Source organism: Misgurnus anguillicaudatus, chromosome 17 (assembly GCF_027580225.2).
Source record: "Misgurnus anguillicaudatus chromosome 17, ASM2758022v2, whole genome shotgun sequence".
NCBI lineage: Eukaryota > Metazoa > Chordata > Actinopteri > Cypriniformes > Cobitidae > Misgurnus > Misgurnus anguillicaudatus.
Window position 1 is genome coordinate 21,984,947 of NC_073353.2, and position 19,818 is coordinate 22,004,764.

Sequence of the window (19,818 nt, forward strand, 5' to 3'; positions counted from 1 at the left end):
CACTTCCAGTGTAGTGTTTCTCCGGGGTGAAATGATTCATTTAAATCAGCTCTAAAAGTATCCTAAAAAATTAAATAAGCTCGGTGATACTGTGTGTTGTGCACGCAACCTAAATTCCTTCCTCAATCGAATCCCTGCTAACTGTTAGCTAGTTGATAATTCAGCACCCACAATTGTCAACAAAGCACTTAAGCGGCGAGTCAGCCCCAGATTCAGGTTTTCCCTATTTTTCAAGTCAAAGGACTAAGGCTTACTGTAATCTGCACTGGCAGCACCGTATGTTATTATCGTGTCCTAATTAATCTTACAGGAGGTGTAATTCAACCTCAGATTAGGCCCACACCTCACACAGATTAATTAATGTCTCGAATCAGCAACGGCTAAATTAATTTTGCCCCGATTAGGCGCATTCGAATTTGCATGTACTTAACGCACGTTCTTTATTTCATTAAGGTGTTGAGCGCAGACTAACACACATACAACTCAAACGGACGCGCACACAACTGGATGCAGGCAATAATCTGTGTTTTTCACTCATGTTTTGGCACACATAGCACACAACGCGCATGCACACGCACGCTTGTAGCGATAGCCAGGAGCTGTTTGCAGTAGAGTGTTATTGATGGGGTTGTGGGAGTGATGGAGTGAGAGAGAGAAAGAGAGAGAGAGAGTGGCTATAGAACAGCGCAGCAGATGCGCTGACAGTTGTTCACAGGCAACCTTGTGCATCTTTAATGCCACCCCAGCTGATCCTAGGCCTGCCAAACACAGGAGTGCACTGCTACCATCCAGTGTGTGTGTGTGTGTGTTTGACAACCATATTTGCCCGTAAAGCAGTACGTACAAGCGATAGAGGTCAACGTACAGTATTTGGAGAGACACACTGGGCTTGGCAATCGCATTCAGTTTAGCTAGATGTAAGTGTGATGGTGCTATAATGCACGGCCTGAGAGCAAGGTTGTTAAGGCTTGAATTAACCTCATTTACGCACTCATTGTCTCTCTCGCTCTCTCCACAAATCAAATGTATGACATATGTATCTATCTATCTATAATTGTAGCACTTACCACCCAGCCCAAAACCAAGCAACCTCATTTTCCCATCATCACATGGGTGCTGGTGAATTTTCGGATTTGTTAAAAACAAGGCCCATGGTTTCCCATACAGGCAGGCAGCACTTGAAAGTACAATTAGCGGTCACATATGCTGTGAACACTTGCCAAGAAACACTAAAGAATGGCCAATAAGAAGTTTTGAGATTAAGGATGGAAATCTAACCATGCATCGCAAAATTCTCAGAGGGGTTTAGACCGATAACGTCCGGATAGTTCTGCTTTGCGGTGCCAGTGAAAGAGTGTTTTTGTTGTTGCTTGTTTTCTTTTTTCATCTCAAATGAAGTGTACTATAAAATGGTGGAGGGTTGAAGAAGGATGTGTGGGAAGGTTGTGGGCAGGATGCATGGATAGATAGGGCCACTCCTTGCATGAATATTTCATTAGCAACCTGTCTCCTGGTCTGGAGCCTTCATTTAAAGCCCCCCTTTGAGGTCTTATTTTTTTCCTCCATCTGGACCTGTTAGCTTTCAGAAACCTAACAAGCACCTCTGGCAATGCCACTGAGGAGTCTTAGTGTAACCCAAGCTGTTTCCTTTTAGTCTCGCCTTTTTTCTGATAGTAAAGCGGTATAATGGAAAGATCATTGCTTTTTATCAAATAAGCCTTGATTTAAAAGTCCAAGAGGCTGAAGTCATATTTTTTAGCAGTGGAAGTGCTGTATCAGCCTAGGGGAAACTTGACAGCCTAGGGGGAAAATTGATATTGTACTGTATTTACATGATTACTCTGGCTTTTATATCTGTTACAGTAAAATACGTGGCAATTTGGTAGCTGTTTGTTAAATGATTTGCATTCCTACTACTAAAATAGAGTGAATTCTACCGCACTAAAACCACCGTTTGACACAAAACAGTGAAGGGCGGATGGGAAAAGAGGAAGGTGTCGAGTCGTCGGGAGAGGGAACCTGGTGTTGTTTTGCTCGTGAAACTGTTTGAACAGCTAGTGACCGACGGGCCAATCGCACGCTGAGAGCCACCGAGCATCTGCCGGCAGATTTGCATATTAATTGACCCATATTAACTTCCAAAAAAATTGATAGACTCTGAACTCAGCCAGCAGATTATTCTGCTCGGCACTTCTTAGCCCTCACCTGCCGGTTTTATGGCAGAGTATCGCGATACAAAAGGCAGCACGTGAAAAGAAAAGGCAACCTAAAATTGCAGGTTTTGTTGGCGTGTGTAATTTGTGTCGTCTCCTTTCAGCTCGTTCGCCCTGAGGCGGTTTGGGCTTTTTGTGGTTGTTGCTTTTTTCCCAGAATGCAACCTGACTGATAGTTTGCCTGAGATATAGAGGTTGACTTCTTTATCTTCTTCAGCGCAGCATATTGTGTTCTCCACTCCTCCTGTGTTTTCCCGTCCTCGGGGTAGCCCAGTAAGCCATTGTGTATCTCCAGCCCTACGAACTTAAACACACACACACACAGCACACAGGCACTCTGAGGCTGGTAGAGGCCCAGAACAGTTGTCGAGAGAGAGAGGGGTAACATGTGCATGGGGTGGGCACAGATGGTGGGTCTGCGTGGGGGAGGAAGGGGGAAAGGTGGGCCGTCTGGCGGCATGAGCGAGCCTCAGAGATCTCTCTCTTTCTCTCGCTCCCTCTCCTCCCCTTCGCTCCTTCTTGCCTGTTGCGTTGGGTCCTATAGTAGACAAATGAGAGTTTAATTCAATTAGGGCCAGGCTACTGTTGCCGCTTCACGGCAGGGCCCGTGGAGCACCGCCACCACTTTACAGATGGGTGCTCGCTAGATAAGTACACGCACACACATAGACGCTCTTACTCTCTGCTTTTACACTCACAAATATTGGCAAGTACTAAAATACTTAAATACAAGGAAAACAAAGCTCACCACAGTGCACACACATACACACACACCCTCTCCAGGTTTGCAGTCATGGTTCACGCATAGCTGAGTTTTCACTGAGAATCATGGACGCACAAAAGCGGCCCCTCTCTTCCTGGGCCCTTTGTTCCCCTAGCACCACTGTGACCTCTCCGGCTGCCCGGCCTTAAAACAAACACGGAGAGCCTCGTCTCCCATCACACACGCATTGTAAATAAGAGCACGTTTGCTGCATGCTAACAGAGCAAGAAAAATAGACCCAATCCAGACGCTATCTGTCAGGTTCAAGGCCTTCACAAGCTGCGACACATCAACAACCTTGTGTGGGAGTGACTGATTCATTGTTGAAACGCGTCTTGTCATGTTTTAACAGAAGTGAATTTTCAAACCTCATCAAATCAGATTGAGAGTTTGTGGTCCATGGTGTTAGCTCTATTTTTTATGTTAGTGTGTTTTCTTAACGTTGCAAAAACGGGCGTTCAGAGTACAAAATTAGCAATTAAAAAACAAATGATGTGTCATTTTTTACAATGTCCAACAGGTGAAAACCATTTAACTGTCAGATTATGCCTAGGAATCTTGATTTAGTTGTACTGAAGATCAGATTGCTGGCTCAGCATATACTTTACCTCTGTGCTGTTCCTGCAGCTCAAATGGTAGAGCACTGGTTGCAGTGCAAAGGTCACAGGTTCTATCCCTAAGAACTTGAGATCGCACAGGGATAAATGCATCTGCCAAATGCATGAAGTAAACGTTTCCTCTGAGTGATGCAGCAGGTGAAAGTTTGGCCCGGATGCTTTCCGTGCCTGATTTGATTTATATGGACCATTTCCAGACTATAGCCACTAGGCAGCGACCTCCTTTCAAACATTTAAAGCCTTACCTACTCGCCCCCTCCCCCATCACTCGCTCAGGTGATGCGCACCGCACAGGAGAGAGAGAGAGAGAACAGAGCAGTTATTTTCCACCGTCTGTTCAGTCGGGGTTTCATTACCGTGGCAGAGAGGCACCTGGAAAAGACCTGCGGCAGGCTGTCTGATTCCCGACATGGACACGGAATACACGCTCACCTTTCCGTTTTGGGTGCTAGGAACATATGGAAAGGGGAAGAAGCAAAGGAAGAAAAAGATGGATAGCAGCAGGAATACCTGTAAACAGGGAATGTTAAAAAGGTGTGAGGCACAGGATGTATCATTCAGACCAGATGGATGCGATCGTTCGGTTTGCAAATGAAGCCTTTCCTGTGTTAAAATATGAAGCGTTTGATATCAGTACATGCAGTGAAATGGCTCCAGTGGACGACGTGCAGGTGTGTCTGCAGTTTTCCCCCGAGCGCCTGGATCACACTCCGCATAGGAGATGAGAGGATTTTAAGAGATTGTGACAAGGCACACACATACCTGTCTAAACAACTAAACCGCTCAGGAGAACATGTGTGCATGTGCATGCGTAATTCAACTTCAGGCTATACAATGTGTGAATCTCAGTTAGTAGAGAGAAGAGTAGTTCATTCAGACTGGACAGACACAAGGTATTGTCTATTTTTAACTCATGTTTTATGATGAATCTGATATTGGTTTTGCTGTAAATGTATTTTGGCTACATGCTGACATTGAGTTTCAGTACCACCATGAAAAACATATCATGCCTTATTCTCAAAGGACAGCTATAACAGAATGATAGGTGGGGTTGCTCGAGAATACGAGACAGCATAGTGAGAGAGAAAGGGAGGGGAGAAAGGAAGAAGTCAGAGAGAGAGAGAGAAGTGAGGTGGGCTCTTTGTCTCTGGGGTGAGCACAATGGGCCGTTCACTGCAGGAATTATACGGCAGGACAGCTGCCGGAATGACACACTAAAATGGCAGCCAATAGTTTTGAAAAGAGGCGGGTCTATATGGGAAAAGTTCATTTGATTATTCGATCCAAAATATGTTTAAATGTTTAAAACCAACTTTAAATCAATCAGCTTTTATTTATTTTTTCAATTTTGTTTATTTTTTGGTACTATTACACAATGCGCACAAGCAAAACCTAAATGTGTGATCAGATGCTATTTGTTTTAAGGATGCCCATTATTAAACATATATTTACTATTTATTATGTTCACTATATCTTACATCTACACATAAACCTCACACTAACCTGTTGATATTAATCATTTTAATTTAACTCAATTTTGAAACAAACTGTTAAGATTGTAACTTGTACACACACACAACCCAATTCGGTCTCTTCCTTTCCCAGGATCATTTTAAACCTCAGCATTTTCTATTTCTATTTGTGTCGAGAGAGGGCAAGAATCTATGCAATTATAGGTAAATTAAAACCTACTTTTAAAACAAACCATGCTGACTTTCTCTATAATGTTAAAAGCATGCCGTCAAGTATTCAAGCTATGTGATTTGGAATGTGGATGGCTAGCATATGCCGTTGAAAAACTGTCTCGGCAGCCGGAACAGAAAAATGTGATGTAAAGAGTTTTGTGTTTCGTGTGGGCTCAAAGTCAAACTACTCAGCAGTTCACTATTATTAATATTCAGCCCTGACCTCTGTATTCATCCTCTTGATTCTTTTCCCAGTCAGCCCACTGCTTTCTTTTTCTTAAGAACACTCCCACCATTGAAAGTGTGAATGATTGGCTTCAGCTTTTTAGCTTTAAATTCAAGGCTGCGTTTCTTACGGTACCTGCGCGAGTATAGCAACACAGAGTAATACGTGCTTCCTATGGAGGAAAACAGGTTTGTGCGAAAGAGAACAATAAGAAGCAAGGGAAGGGAGTCTACAAGAAAGCAAGCGAAGGCCAGATAAAGTTGCTTTACGTCCAAGGTATACCCGGACCACACAATGAGCCTCTCATGTCTCGCTTTCAACCACTCCCCTTATGTCTTTCTTTTGCTCTTTCTTTCTCGCCTTCTCTTTTTCATTCAAGAAAAGGGGGGTCTTTACCCTCGGACTGAAGTCGGCCTTAAATAATCCCGCCGGTCACACCTCTTAGCTAGAAATCTTTTTGTCCCACGCCCCTCACCCCTGCCATACCACCTCTCCTCACTCTTTGGTATTCAGCCCGGGTCAGTGCATTTCGACCATCTCTTGTACCCAAGATGGTTCCCCTTTTAATTTGCACCTGTTGCGCAGTTGTTCCGGAGGAGCAAATGCAGCCTTATGGAGCAGACAAAGATCATATTATGATCAGATACGTGCGGCTAATCTTCATGTCCTCTGGCGAAAGCCGGAGAAGGGAAGCGCTCAGCCTTTTTTGCATGGGAACCTGCGAAACAAGACGTCATTGGCATTTCTTTAAGTGAATGGGCTCCTAGGGAGAGATTAGGGGTAGTTAAGGTGTGGAGGAGGGAACAGCGCGTTCCACAGCCCAGTCGAGCCCATTTGACGCCAACGAACTGGGAAATAGACCGCGGATGGAAGGGAAAGTTTGTTGTTTTTCAAAACTCTGTTCAGAAGGGGGAGAAAATCGTCCTGAAATCAGCAATTAGGTTTTTGAATCTGACCATTAGAGTAACTTCCCACTAGTTTTTACTGCTTTGGCAGCTTGCCTCAGAGATAAGGTGCTGGAGAGCATGCAGAGATTGCTCTATTAGGCAGGGAAAGAACTTCAAATGAACCTGAACAATAAACTGCTGTTCCCATGATGTAAGATTCATAGCTTAGTATAACCTTGCCACCTCTTACAATTTGTATGCATTTTTTAGTTCATCATGTGCTCTGTTATGGTTGTTTCTGGTCATCAAGATTGTGGAGATAATAAAATAGAAATGCAGTTTTTCGATTCTACTCAAGGTTTTAAATTGTCCTGGGACTGGTTATTACTTCTTTGATTTCTGTGTAGGCACAAAATTAAATAACCTTTAAAAATATACAGTTCCTCAAAAAGATATTATGCGACAACATGCCCCAATAACGACAAACATGTTCATACTAGTTTGACCTATAACCTTATAGATACTGAGATAATGGAGAAACCCAAATAATAACACATAGACTGTCCTCTGTCCTCAGTGCTAAGCTATGAAAATGTGGTGGATGCTGGGTCAGGATCCGATGAGGACGACAGACTGCTGGGTTCTGAGGGTGAAGGCAGTCCTGCTGGAGTGCCGAGCCTGGAGGCCTCACCACGGGTAGCCCATGCCCTCCTCTCCTGCCGAGGGGATGAAGAAAACGAAAGCCAGGATGGGGCCGGGGTCCACGTCTGGCGCCACGCAGACCTGAATGGATCAGGTAAGAGTTTGAGCCAAGAATACGAGAAATAGTTGTTTGAGGTTTTGTGGTACAGTAACATAGCCAAAGTTCAATTTCATAGAACTTCCAGTTTTTAGACCAGGAATTTGGATTAGTTTTCTGAAGGGAACATGATATTCAGCTAGTATTTAGCACTATAATGTAACAGGAAATAAAGTACAAATCTCTTAACCTCTCAACGCGCACTAATTCGTGGGTGGGATGACGTCAGTTTTTCCAACGCTGCTAACAAAATCTATAAAGCCTACTGTCTACAAACATTAATAATATTAACATTATTATACTTCGTTTAAAAGGTCTACGGGTTTAGCATCAGTGTATGGTCTCTGTTTTGAGATACAGATGCTCTAGAATCATGTATAGAATCAAATGTAGTATTTTGTGACAGAAGTCCATATGATATAATATAAACAGGACTTCTTACCTTTGTGTTGATATAACGATTGCGAGTCGAATCCAGTCTGTTTTTATAGAATAGAATTTACAATCTGAGGACTAATACATCGAAAAAACTTCCGCTAAACACATAAACCCGCGGTCAAACTTTGTTTCTAAAAGTAGGCGGGATTATAATACATAATATCCAAACAGCGCTGTCAAAAATCGTGACGTCCTTTGACTCGCTCGTTCCTTCCTTTAATGACTTCATGGAAAATAATGATAGACAGAATGTGTAGCCAATTATATAATGAATTCAATGATCTTTGTATGACGTTATATTTCCTGGTGTGGAAACTGCATTTTATACGCCAACATAAGGATAAATAATAAGAAGAACGAAAGTGTATGCATGTAAGCAAAAGACTTTTATTTTGGGGATGACTGGCACTTAGAAAAGGCACTAGTCTACAAAAACCCTTGCAAGAACCTTATTTTTGGGCCTATTGACCTCAAATGTGAAACATAACTTCTTTAGACTTGTGGCTTTGGGATCATTGCATTTCTAGGTTTCACACACATATTTATCAAGTTTTTTGTAATAAAAAAGATGTTATAAGTACTTCAGCCTCTCTAACTTTTTGAATTTTAAATTATTTTGAAACCTGGAAAATGAAGCTCTAAGTGTTTTCTCTCTAATAATACCATATGCTTATACTCTAAATGGTTTAGTAAAAACAAACATTTTAGTGAAAGTATGTCTTTTCATGGTTTGGGCTAGAGTGAGGGTTCTTTTCAAGAAGTTAATAGAATCGAACAGTCCTGGAAGAATTTTTTTCAGGACATTCTTTCACTCAAACCATAAATTAAACCTGCTTTTTTTAGACTATCATACCAAAGCTGCTTTATACAATAGGACAACACCTATCAGTTGTTTGGATTTTTTTAAAGGCAAATACTCATAGCTCACTACTATTTTTAGCATCAACTAGGTTACACCTAATCTTCAATGTCTCATCACTGTCTCCACACCTCTTTTTCTCTTTGACTCACTCACCCAAAGCCAAAAATGATCGAGTTCAGAGCGGAGACCCAAGCTAGTGAGGCTTTAAAGACAAATTCTCTTAATTAGGATCACGGAGCTATCATTTAACATGAGCCTGCCCTTCTGAAGACTCATTAGAAGTCTTAAATGAAATTTTTAGTATTATGATGGCCATTTACATACATAATAGGCCCACAATTCCCTGGGCCTGGCTGACAGTTACAAAGTGAAGGGAGAACTCATGCGAGTCGCCCGGTTTGAAAAAAGCTAGAAAAACCCCGACCCCCAGCAATCAGTCTCAGCTAATGACTAAACCATATGCGTCACTTAAATTCAAAGATTGTCACAGTCTCAGAACTAAACGGGGTCTTCAGGGATGTGTCATCCGCTTGAACAGTGTTTTGTTTAGTTGATGTTCACACCGTGATATGCTACATTAATAAACAACATCTGAGCTTTTTTAAAGGCCACACCCTTGGTATGATAGAAGTATTTTATCTTAGTGATTGAATCCAAAGGCATCAGTGCACTAGCTGGAAAACATATTGTGGTATATATGCTGATAAATGCAACATATCCAAAGAGGGAGCATGAATCATCTCATGTGGTTCTTCCGCTTTGTGTATTACGGTTACCTGAAAATGACTTGAATTTAAGTCTGCAGTTTATGCATTGCTAATATGTGCAGTTACAAAAATTTGCTCGGTCGACTCACCTGTTTTCAGAATGAATATTTAGCTGCTAGCCCGTTTGAAATGAATAATCAGCTTTACCACTGAATCTGTTTGTCTTTTAAATGGGACTTCACTAGCGTTTCAGTGGTTAAATTCACACCATTACCTAAGGGGACGTCAGTTACCACAAGCAGAACTGAGACACTAATGTAATTGCCATTTTGTCCCATGAGGAAATCTTAAACTCTTTGTCATTCACACACAGTACATTAGTTTAGAAAGTTAATTTTATAACGAAGCTATTTTAGTTTCCTGTGAACAAAACTCTCAGCCGCCACACATGATGTTTAGTCTTTCGTTTGACCTCAAAATATCCATATGCTAATATTGCTAATCGCTAACCCGGCCAGTGTACCTCAAAAGGAAAGCACAATGCAAAATTTTCACTGGCTCCGGGCCTTGCACTTTTATCTGTGTGGTGCAGGAGGAGACAAATTTCACCAGGAAAGGTTTCTAGCCGTTATTAAACTTTATTAAACGAAAGACGTCCAAGTCTAGTAGACATTTTGATTCTGATAAAACGGCCATTCAAAGTTTTGTTTAGAATGATTTCAACTCTCTGCTTTAAAAGACATGTCTTAAATGTGGTAAACAGTGAAAGAATTGACTTTCAGAAGCTCTCTCAGTTGTCATACTTAGATAATGAGGAAGGAAGTGAAAGGCAGTTTTGAAATTAAACAGCACTAATGCAGTCTATGTCGTGTGTGAGTCAGGAGAGACTTGAACCCTTGTTTTTTTTCCGTGCATCGAGGTGCAGTATATCCTCCTTTTAAGGGGGAAGCTTATGATACTTGTGACTGCCGGTACGAGGTCACATGAGGAGGAGGGGGAGTAACAAACACAATAGCTTCAGTATATGAGCAAACTCCTCTTAGACCCTCCTCTCCTCCCTTAAATACCTTGACATCATTTCTTAAACCACGGTAACAGGGGAGCAGCTCTCTTAAATTAATCGTGCTCTGGGCAGATGTCATTGTTTAAAAAAGTACCTCTTCTAGAGTTTTTTTTGTGTTGTGTTTTGTCTTAACTAATTTTGGCTCTTACAGTTGCACTTAAACCTAAATTAGTAATTTACTTTCTAAAAATGTTTGTCAAAAGAATAAAGGCATTTGTTTAAATGCAAATAATACAGTGCCCTATGTTAGGTAATAAAAGGTTAGCCACCATTAAAAAATGTCTGGTTTGCATTTACCAAATTGAATACATATTTTATCTGTTACAAAATTTATGAGCAAAATAAAATACGAGTGAAACTTTGACATGGGTAATTTTGACTTAAGTGACTTAAAATTGGACAGTCATAACTTTTATTTGTTTTAGATTTCACAAGCTTTCTGTTTGTTTTTAAGCTCAAATTAGATTTTTTAGATCTCAGATTTTTCACGTGTTCTCAGACTGAATATGCAGTACATTCGTTTCTATTGTGCATTATAAGGCAATAATCTAGGGTGCATTTTGAGTGTATTCTCTGTTTCCTGTCATTTCAACAGAAGAAAGAAAATCTGAGTACAACTCCATGAGCCCTGACATCTCTCTCCCTGGAATTGGAAATGGTACAGGTACGATTTTTTTCTATATCTTTGTGGCTTTCAAACTTTGTTTTTTATTGATCATATTTAGATAACACGATTACCAGTTTTAAGAGTTGCATAGTAGCCATGATGACTCTTGCAACGTTGTATTTTTCAAACAGATTTATCAAGAATGTTTTGAGAATAAGGTGTGTGAGGAATTTTAAGGTCACTTTGTTTGCCATGTGACCACACGTGCAAAGCACACATTTAGGCATGTGAGATAATGCTTCCTCATGTTTGCCCACAGTTGATGAAAAGTAAGCATTTTTAAGTTGAAAAGGAGTGCAAATCACATTTTGAAACCAACTTAAAGGGATAGTTCACCGAAAAAAAAAAAAATTATGTCATTATTGACTCACCCAAAAGTTGTTTCAAACCTGTATAAATTATTTGTTCTGCTGAAAAACAAGGGAAGATATTTGTAATTAGGCAGGAAGCAGGAGCACCATTGACTTCTATAGTAGGAAGACTAAATACTATGGAAGTCAATGGTGCCCCAAAATGATATGGTTACAAACATTGCTCAAGATATCTTTCTTTGTGTTCAGCAGAACAAAGAAATTTATACAATTGAGGGTGAGTAAATAATGACAGAAATTTAATTTATAGGTAAACTATCCCTTGGGGTTTAATACCAAATTTGATTAGATGTACCTTTAATAAATCTTTGATTGATTAAAAAGAGATGAAAATATATGATTTAGAATATCTTTGTCTATTCTCACTACTTTTTCCAATTTTTGGGATGCTTTCTGAAATAAGCTACTTTTTAAATAACTCTCATGACTTCTCCTTGATCCAATCAATGTCTTTTAGTACGTATCCATGCAACATCCAAAATCCTATTGTTTACGAAAATCACGTTTAAAACCTTGTTCTGCGCAATTACACATAACACATGATCCGAAATTAGATTACTTGGTCCGATTTTGTGTATTCGATGAGCAATACAAAGTGAGATCGGTTACCCCAGCACGCCTAATTGCCATATAATACAATTACCCATAATGCTGGAAATGTTTAAAGCATTTTCAAACATGCAAGAGGATGCTTAAAGAGTGCTTGATGACCAAGCTGGCTCCTATTAGTCTTTTGAAGTGGCCATTATGTTGTAACTTAAATAAATACTTCCACCTTTAAAGGGCTTCTAATGGTTTGGTCTCCACTACATCACACTTAATGTGGCCAGTGTCCTAATGCTCAGCTAGGTCTTTTTTAGTGACAAAGAGCTTAAACCAGTACATTCATTTATGCTCTTTCTTCCCACTTCCTGTGTGCAGTTAAGAGTATGGATGCCACTTCAGAGCTGGATAGCTTCTTTGCCAAGAGGAAATTAGATGACGGTGAGGGAAACGCAGCGAGTATTGCGGACTACCTGCAGGATACTGTTATCATTTACCCAGAGGACCCGGAGGAAAGCACACGATTGGGCACACCAGAGGCTAATGGACAAGATGAAAATGAAAATGGTAGGGATATTACTATTCGTAATTTTATTGCAATGGCTTAACGATACATCATTTTAAAGCACTATAGATAAAACAGGGTCCAAAATTAACACTCAAGAAGCCTAATTGTCCCATTGTCATCATTTTGACTTGTGTGTAAAGTACACTCAACTAAAGGATTATTAGGAACACCATAATAATACTGTGTTTGACCTTCTTTCGCCTTCAAAACTGCCTTAATTCTACATGGCATTGATTCAACAAGGTGCTGAAAGCATTCTTTAGAAATGTTGGCCCATATTGATAGGATAGCATCTTGCAGTTAATGGAGATTTGTGGGATGCACATCCAGGGCACGAAGCTCCCATTCCACCACATCCCAAATATGCTCTATTAGGTTGAGATCTGGTGACTGTGGGGTCCATTTTAGTACAGTGAACTCATTGTCATGTTCAAGAAACCAATTTGAAATGATTCGAGCTTTGTGACGTGGTGCATTATCCTGCTGGAAGTAGCCATCACAGGATGGATACATGGTGGTCATAAAGGGATGCACATGGTCAGAAACAATGCTCAGGTAGGCCGTGGCATTTAAACAATGCCCAATTGGCACTAAGGGGCCTAAAGTGTGCCAAGAAAACATCCCCCACACCATTACACCATTGCATTAATGAGAAATTGAACAGGCGTTCCTAATAATCCTTTAGGTGAGTGTGTAATTTACAAATATATGACCCAATCTGTAAAAACCCATATAAAGTTATTTTTGTGATTTACTGTATATAAAATCATCCTACATAATGTCTGTAATATTGACTAAGGGCACGCCAAAGATTGAAATCAATGAGTGAAATAAAGTTGATGCCCCAATCTCATAATTTGATTGAGGTCACTTTTAGGCTCTAACATAATTTTGCTAATAACATTTATTTAATTATTTAAAGACATTTTGATTACTGGTTACTACATCCTACTAACAAACATAGATTAACGTTATTAATAACTTGTATTTTTTGTTTTTTCACATAACTGATTATAGTGCTTCACCCATCATTCTCCCATACACTGACATGCCAACTCTTTGCTGCACATATTGTATGTTGGTGTTTTTCAAGCCCCTCCTTTCACTTTTCCCCAGATCTGGCACTGAGGACGCCAGATGCCTTTGCCCAACTGTTGACCTGCCCCTACTGTGACCGGGGCTACAAGCGTCTGACCTCTCTAAAGGAGCACATCAAGTACAGACATGAGAAAAACGACGAGAGCTTCCCCTGTCCCCTGTGCAGTGACACCTTCGCCTACCGCACCCAGCTTGAGCGCCATATGGCCACACACAAGCCCACTAGAGATCAGGTGAGACATGACCCTCCTCAATCAGTGCCCATGCTCATTATCTCCTCCTGATTTAATAATAACATTCAAGATTTTTGTCAAATTCAACTGGCCATACTGTATATCATACTATGGTACTAATAAATAAACATGCCACCAAACATGCAACTAAATCTTTCTGTAGGACAATCCATCTTTTATTCAGGGCTTGTGTACTTTAAAATTCTTTAGCTTTTATTGTATGTGCCCTAGCTTTGGCACGTTGCTTAACGTTGGCAAAATTCACAGGAACACAGAAAAGATAACTAAGGTTCTCGAGTGATTTAATGAACAGAATGTGTTTTAGCCACATACTAGCTACGTCCAGTATTGAACGAGTTTGTCTAGAGCCTCGCTAAAACTTGAATCCTTCACACCAAAGCCACAGCTGTGCACTGTCATAATCCCATGAGTGTCCGCCCACAGCAGGCATGGGCCGTTCTAGGACATTGAATTCTATGGGCCTGTTGACTTTTCGCATCAGCTGTTGGAGGAAAGTCAAGTCAAAAGATGCAGAGAAAGCTGATGTTAGTTCTGCCGGTTAGATGGGTCTCAACATGGCCATGACAGATTTCCTTAGAGAAAGAATCTCAATATAGCTTTTTCCTAAAAAAAAAAAGCTCTGTTTTTGATGTGGTGAACTGTGGTGAGTTCTGAGTTGTTTGATAGGATTATGACAGGATATCCTACTTTTAAGCATCCAACTTTGAACCTGGGCACATTGGAAAGGATCTAAGTTGAAAATCCTTGCCTTGCCCTCTCATCTTACTGTCTGATTGACACACACACATATGTGCACCTCTCCACACTGATTTAAACACAACCAGATGGTTTTTCTTCCGGTGATCTAAAGTATCCTAATCCTTAAATGACTTTAAGTGTTTGTTTATTTGCTCTCAAGGGGTGTTTTTCAGAAAGGCTTTGAACATTAAATCCTAGGTCCACCTTGCTAGTTTTAAGCCCTGGGTATGGTCTGTTTTTTATGTACGCGAATGTACGCGCATGGTGGAATGCACGGCCTTGCAAAGTATAGTTTGACTCGTACGCGCACACAGACGTTCAACGCATGTGCATTTCGAGAAAATTCTCTTTCAAATTTACTGCCTTTAGTTGTATGTTCCATGGTGTGTGTAGAGTATATATTGGCTTATAGTATAGTATAGTATAGTATAGTACAGCATAGTAAACCACAATACCTGTTTAATTGGACTATCTAAGTTTGACTGAAGTTTTGGAGAAAAAACTTCTGCATCGTACTATACATTTTGACTAATAAACGTGCACTTGTTGACTCCCACACGTTTTTCGCAGACCTTTTGTGTCTGTGTGTGGGGTGCAGGGTGATCGCTGTTGTTTTTGTTGTGCATCTGGGGCCCACATTTGAATTTCAAATGCAGAAAGAGCACCTACGTAACTTTGAATGGTGAATACAGATACAACCTACGCTGTTTTAACTAGACCTAGACACAGACGTGAAGTTTAAAGTATGCAGCTTAGTTAAAAAATAAAGTACTGAGAAGGAAAAAGTCACCGCCAATTGATTATATGGAATTAATTATGATACAGATTCAGCAACCTGGAAACTGGTTACAGATGGTGCATGCCTTACATTTTAGCATGTTTGATGTGTTTTAGTAACTAAATATAATAAATTACACTTTTGAAGTACTTATAAATTCTAGTTTGGCCTTCTACTTGTACCTTATACAATTTTCTTTTTCTTCCTTACAGCCTCAACTGCTAAATGAAGGGCCTGGCAACCGCAAGTTCAAATGCACAGAGTGTGGCAAAGCCTTCAAATACAAGCACCATTTGAAGGAGCACCTTCGCATCCACAGCGGTGAGCAGAGTGTTCCATTGAATTTTATGTTGGGAAACCCCTTACATAAGTTCCAGAAGATGAACAGCAATAAAATATATAATCTCATCTCATATGTCTCCAATTTACCTAATGGTAATTCAGTGCGGTTCGGCTAGTTGGGTGGAATATTTTAAACCATAATTGTATAATTATGCAAGAATTATTTTTTATTGTAAGATCCCTTCCTTCCGCAGTTCATCAAGTGGAATAGTACATAGTTAAATGACAATTCTGACTTCGTTTAATGCATAAAACTGTAATGGAACAAAACGTGTCAAACCAAATAGTTTTATTTATGCAAAAAGTATAAATAATACATGTGTTGTTTTGTTTTAAAGGTGAGAAGCCATATGAGTGCTCCAACTGTAAGAAGCGCTTCTCCCACTCAGGCTCCTACAGTTCCCACATAAGTAGCAAGAAGTGCATTGGTCTCATCTCTGTAAATGGACGGGTACGCCATGGAGTCAACACTAAGCCAGGCTCATCACCAAACTCTGTTGCATCCTCGCCAGGCAGCCCTGCCTTAGCACAGCTCCGTCACAAACTGGAGAACGGCAGGTCCATGAGCCTCCAAGACCCATCTGCCCACCCAGACATCAAGTCTGAGCCCATGGACTTCAATGAATACCGTCTTATGATTGCATCTCAACAAGACTATGGTGGGCCAGGAGCCTTTCTCAATGGGGGTGGACATGGAGGGAGTCCTCCAGGATTGCACAGTTCAACCCCGAACCCCCTGCAACACCTGGGTATTGGGTTAGATTCTCATTCGTTGGCCTATGCAGGGTTCAACAACAACATGAGTGAAGTTCAAAAGGTTCTTCAGATTGTGGACAACACAGTTTGCCGACAGAAGATGGATGGCAATCCAGAAGAGATCGCTAAGCTCAGAGCATACATGAAGGAATTAGGCTCCCAGATGGAGGAGCAGAAGCTGGCACTGGCTTCCCAACAACGCTTCCTTGGCGTTGGTCACAATAGTCCCACCAAGACCATCATTGACTACACACTGGAAAAGGTCAATGAAGCCAAAGCATGTCTCCAGAGTTTAACAGAGGATTCTAAGAGGCGGGCTGTGGATGTCAAGAAAGAAAGACCCAGCCATGGCATGGATCTTGGATCTGAAGACAAAAGCCATGGCATGGATCTTGGATCCGAAGACAAAACACAGGAAAGGGATGCTCAGTATGCACCATTTTCATGTCAGTATTGCAAAGAGACATTTTCTGGCCCTATTCCACTGCATCAGCATGAGCGCTATCTTTGCAAGATGAACGAGGAGATCAAAGCTGTCCTTAAACCTCATGATACCGTACCGACCGGCCGAAGGGGGCTTTTCAGCTCAGAGCAGCAGAGTGGCATAATATCCTCATCCCTTTCTGAGAGGAATGCCACCAGCCCGGTCAATCCCTACAAAGATCACATGTCAGTACTAAAAGCTTATTTTGCCATGAATACTGAGCCCAACTCAGATGAACTGAGGAAGATCTCTATGGCAGTGGGTCTGCCACAGGAGTTTGTGAAGGATTGGTTTGTGCAATGGAAAGCTCAATCTCACCATAGCTTATCTAGGAAAAGATCTCCCCCTCCTGAGCGAAACTGTGGAGACTTGGTCAGAGAGTCAACATTTGCCCGTTCACCTGTTTCCTTGGGCCAATATGGCGACTCAACAGCAGAGATCCAAGCCATCACCAATGGGGATTCAGGGCGGAAGCTGTCCAAACAGCATCAGTTTACAAACATCAGGCAGACCAATGACAAGCCACTAGACTCTATGGACCACTCGAGGGGTGAGACACCCTCACCTTTGAATCTTACATCATCATCATCATCCAAACACTCCCATAGCAGTTCATACACCCCTAACAGCCTCACCTCTGAGGATGCCCACGGGGAACCACTGGACTTGTCTTTGCCAAAACAAGTATCCAAGGCCGACCGGAGGCCCAAACCGAATGGTTTTTCTATTGACCACAGTAGCCACTCCTCCACACGTGAACAGGGAACAGAGCCTTTAAACTTGGCACACATCAAGAAGGAGTTTAACGGGCCCAACAGCAATGAAAATCAGCTGGATAAAAGCCCAAGCCCCATCTTTAGCATAAACCCCTTCGGTGGAGGGCATATGTACACTTCACTTCCGCCTCATGGAGCATTCCCTCCACCTACATTTATGTCTCCAGCTCAGGCCAGCATCCCAGGACTGAGGCCTTATCCAGGGTTGGACCCTATGAGCTTTCTACCACATATGGCATATACTTATGCAGCAGAGGCGGCCACCTTTGCTGAGATGCAGCAACGACGGAAATACCAGAGGAAATCAGGCTTCCAGGTAATCAGAATATTACGAAACCAGTAAATAACAAGTTTCCTTTGCATTTGTGTGTGCGTGCATGCAATAAAGCAAATATCCTTTTATAGTGAGTAATATGTATAATTTTCTGTAGTGAGTGTTCCTTTACCTAAGCATGATTCACAGTTTAAAAAACTAAATAGCTGAACAATAATTGATCATTTGCACTAAGAAGTCACATATAAAGTCTATCCCATATGTCACTCTTTTTGAGACATCTTTAGGCTATAAAGGCCCTACACAGGTTACAGAGATAAGCTCTGTCCAGACTTGGGATCAAATGTGCGACAGAGACTGTCTCATCCTAGGTGGCAGGTTAGGATTAGGATTTGCGGCAGGTTAGGATTGTGCAAAGTGTCTCAAATCTTTTCCTTTTTTTTGCAGGGGGAGCTACTGGACAGCGCAGGGGACTATATGTCAGGGCTAGAAGACCTGACCGACAGCGAGTCGCTGCTCGCCCGGAAGAAGATTAAGAAGACAGAAAGTGGTATGTACGCGTGTGACTTGTGCGACAAAACATTCCAGAAGACCAGTTCCCTCCTAAGACACAAATATGAGCACACAGGTATATCACATTTAGACAACTCTTTTTTTTTACCCTCGTCCACCCCACCCCCCAAGTAATCCCCTTTTACCACCTTGTGCTGTTGTCTTAGTTCTTTCATTTGTTTTCTGCTTTAAATTTTTCATGCCTACTTTTTTCTGTCCATTGCCATTTTTTTGTTGTACATTTCAAACCCATGACAAAGGTGTAACACTTTCCTTCTTTTTGACAGGCTCATAAAGGGGTATAGTTTAAATTTAGTGGGTGACACATATGATATTCAAATCCCGCTGAGGTGTATATAAATAATTAATACTTAATAAGCCCTTTTAAACATTAGATGCTCACACAATCTCTCATATAGGTGTTTCAGTCCATAAACAACAAATCTCACACACCATGTAAATTGAGCACCAGTTGATATGCAGGCACATTCTCAATCCCGTTTATTGGCATGCCAACGTGGCACGGTATGCCAGGTGTGTGAAAGCCTGATGTGTGCTTGGCATTTCTTTACCACAATGTGACCTCCCTTCCCGGGGGACTCCTCTCTTTCACACGTTTGCATCATCCTCACTTACATTCTTCACTTGGAATGCATAGAGAGGAATCTGCCATCTCGTCTATTTTTGAATTTGATGAGGGGAGGTGGGGAAGGGGACCATCTCAAGTATGGCTGCTATGGAAGGTGTTGCAGGCATGCCAGGGCTATTCATGGCCAAGAATATAGTACATCTGTTCATGTGCTTGGAGATGATGGCGAGTGTGGGGGTTTTTATGGCAAGTATGTAACTGGTGGAATTACTGAATGCCAAATGGCAGGTCCCACCTTCTTTACTGATTAGACTAGAATTTATCTCTCCGTCACTGTACAGTAGATGCTTCGATTGAGGTGCGCAGGAGGAGAGATGCGTCGGGTACGAGTTACACGAGGCATCACGAGGCAGCTGTCTTATCTAAGCATTTTTTAATCTAGAGGCATGATGTCATAACGCTCTGTCAGGGATGTTTACTGCCTCACTTTCACCTTGTGCTGCATGAAGCGATTATCACCTGATCCTCTTGGCTGCATTCAGAACAGTCATAGACGGCCTCAGAATAGCACCTCAGGACCGTGGCTTCCCCCTCACCTCTCTGCACTCTTTTTGGTAGCATCCAAAATAAACTGGGCGGGTGTGATTCTCCTCGACCATGAAGGGAGAATTCTTTTTTTTTACAATTTTCCCAAATATTACCAAATAAGACATGTTTTGGTCAGAATATATCATGAGGTAAACACAAATCAGGAGGGTTTTGTGTGAT

At 41.4% G+C, this 19,818-nt stretch overlaps 1 protein-coding gene across 5 annotated transcripts in view; it reads left to right on the forward strand.

The window, feature by feature from the left end:
• Window positions 1–19,818, forward strand: part of zeb2a (zinc finger E-box binding homeobox 2a) — a 63,878-nt gene that overhangs the window by 41,811 nt on the left and 2,249 nt on the right. For 3 of the 5 annotated variants that reach the window (XM_055214495.2, XM_055214493.2, XM_055214494.2), the window contains 7 exons: window positions 6,969–7,187; window positions 10,856–10,924; window positions 12,220–12,408; window positions 13,526–13,740; window positions 15,490–15,598; window positions 15,958–17,951; window positions 18,357–18,537. In XM_055214495.2, coding sequence (XP_055070470.2) covers window positions 6,969–7,187; window positions 10,856–10,924; window positions 12,220–12,408; window positions 13,526–13,740; window positions 15,490–15,598; window positions 15,958–17,951; window positions 18,357–18,537 — 2,976 coding nt within the window. Of the gene's footprint in view, window positions 1–3,715; window positions 4,487–6,968; window positions 7,188–10,855; window positions 10,925–12,219; window positions 12,409–13,525; window positions 13,741–15,489; window positions 15,599–15,957; window positions 17,952–18,356; window positions 18,538–19,818 lie in introns of those variants that run through there. The other 2 variants (XM_055214497.2, XM_055214496.2) reach the window with 2 other exon arrangements.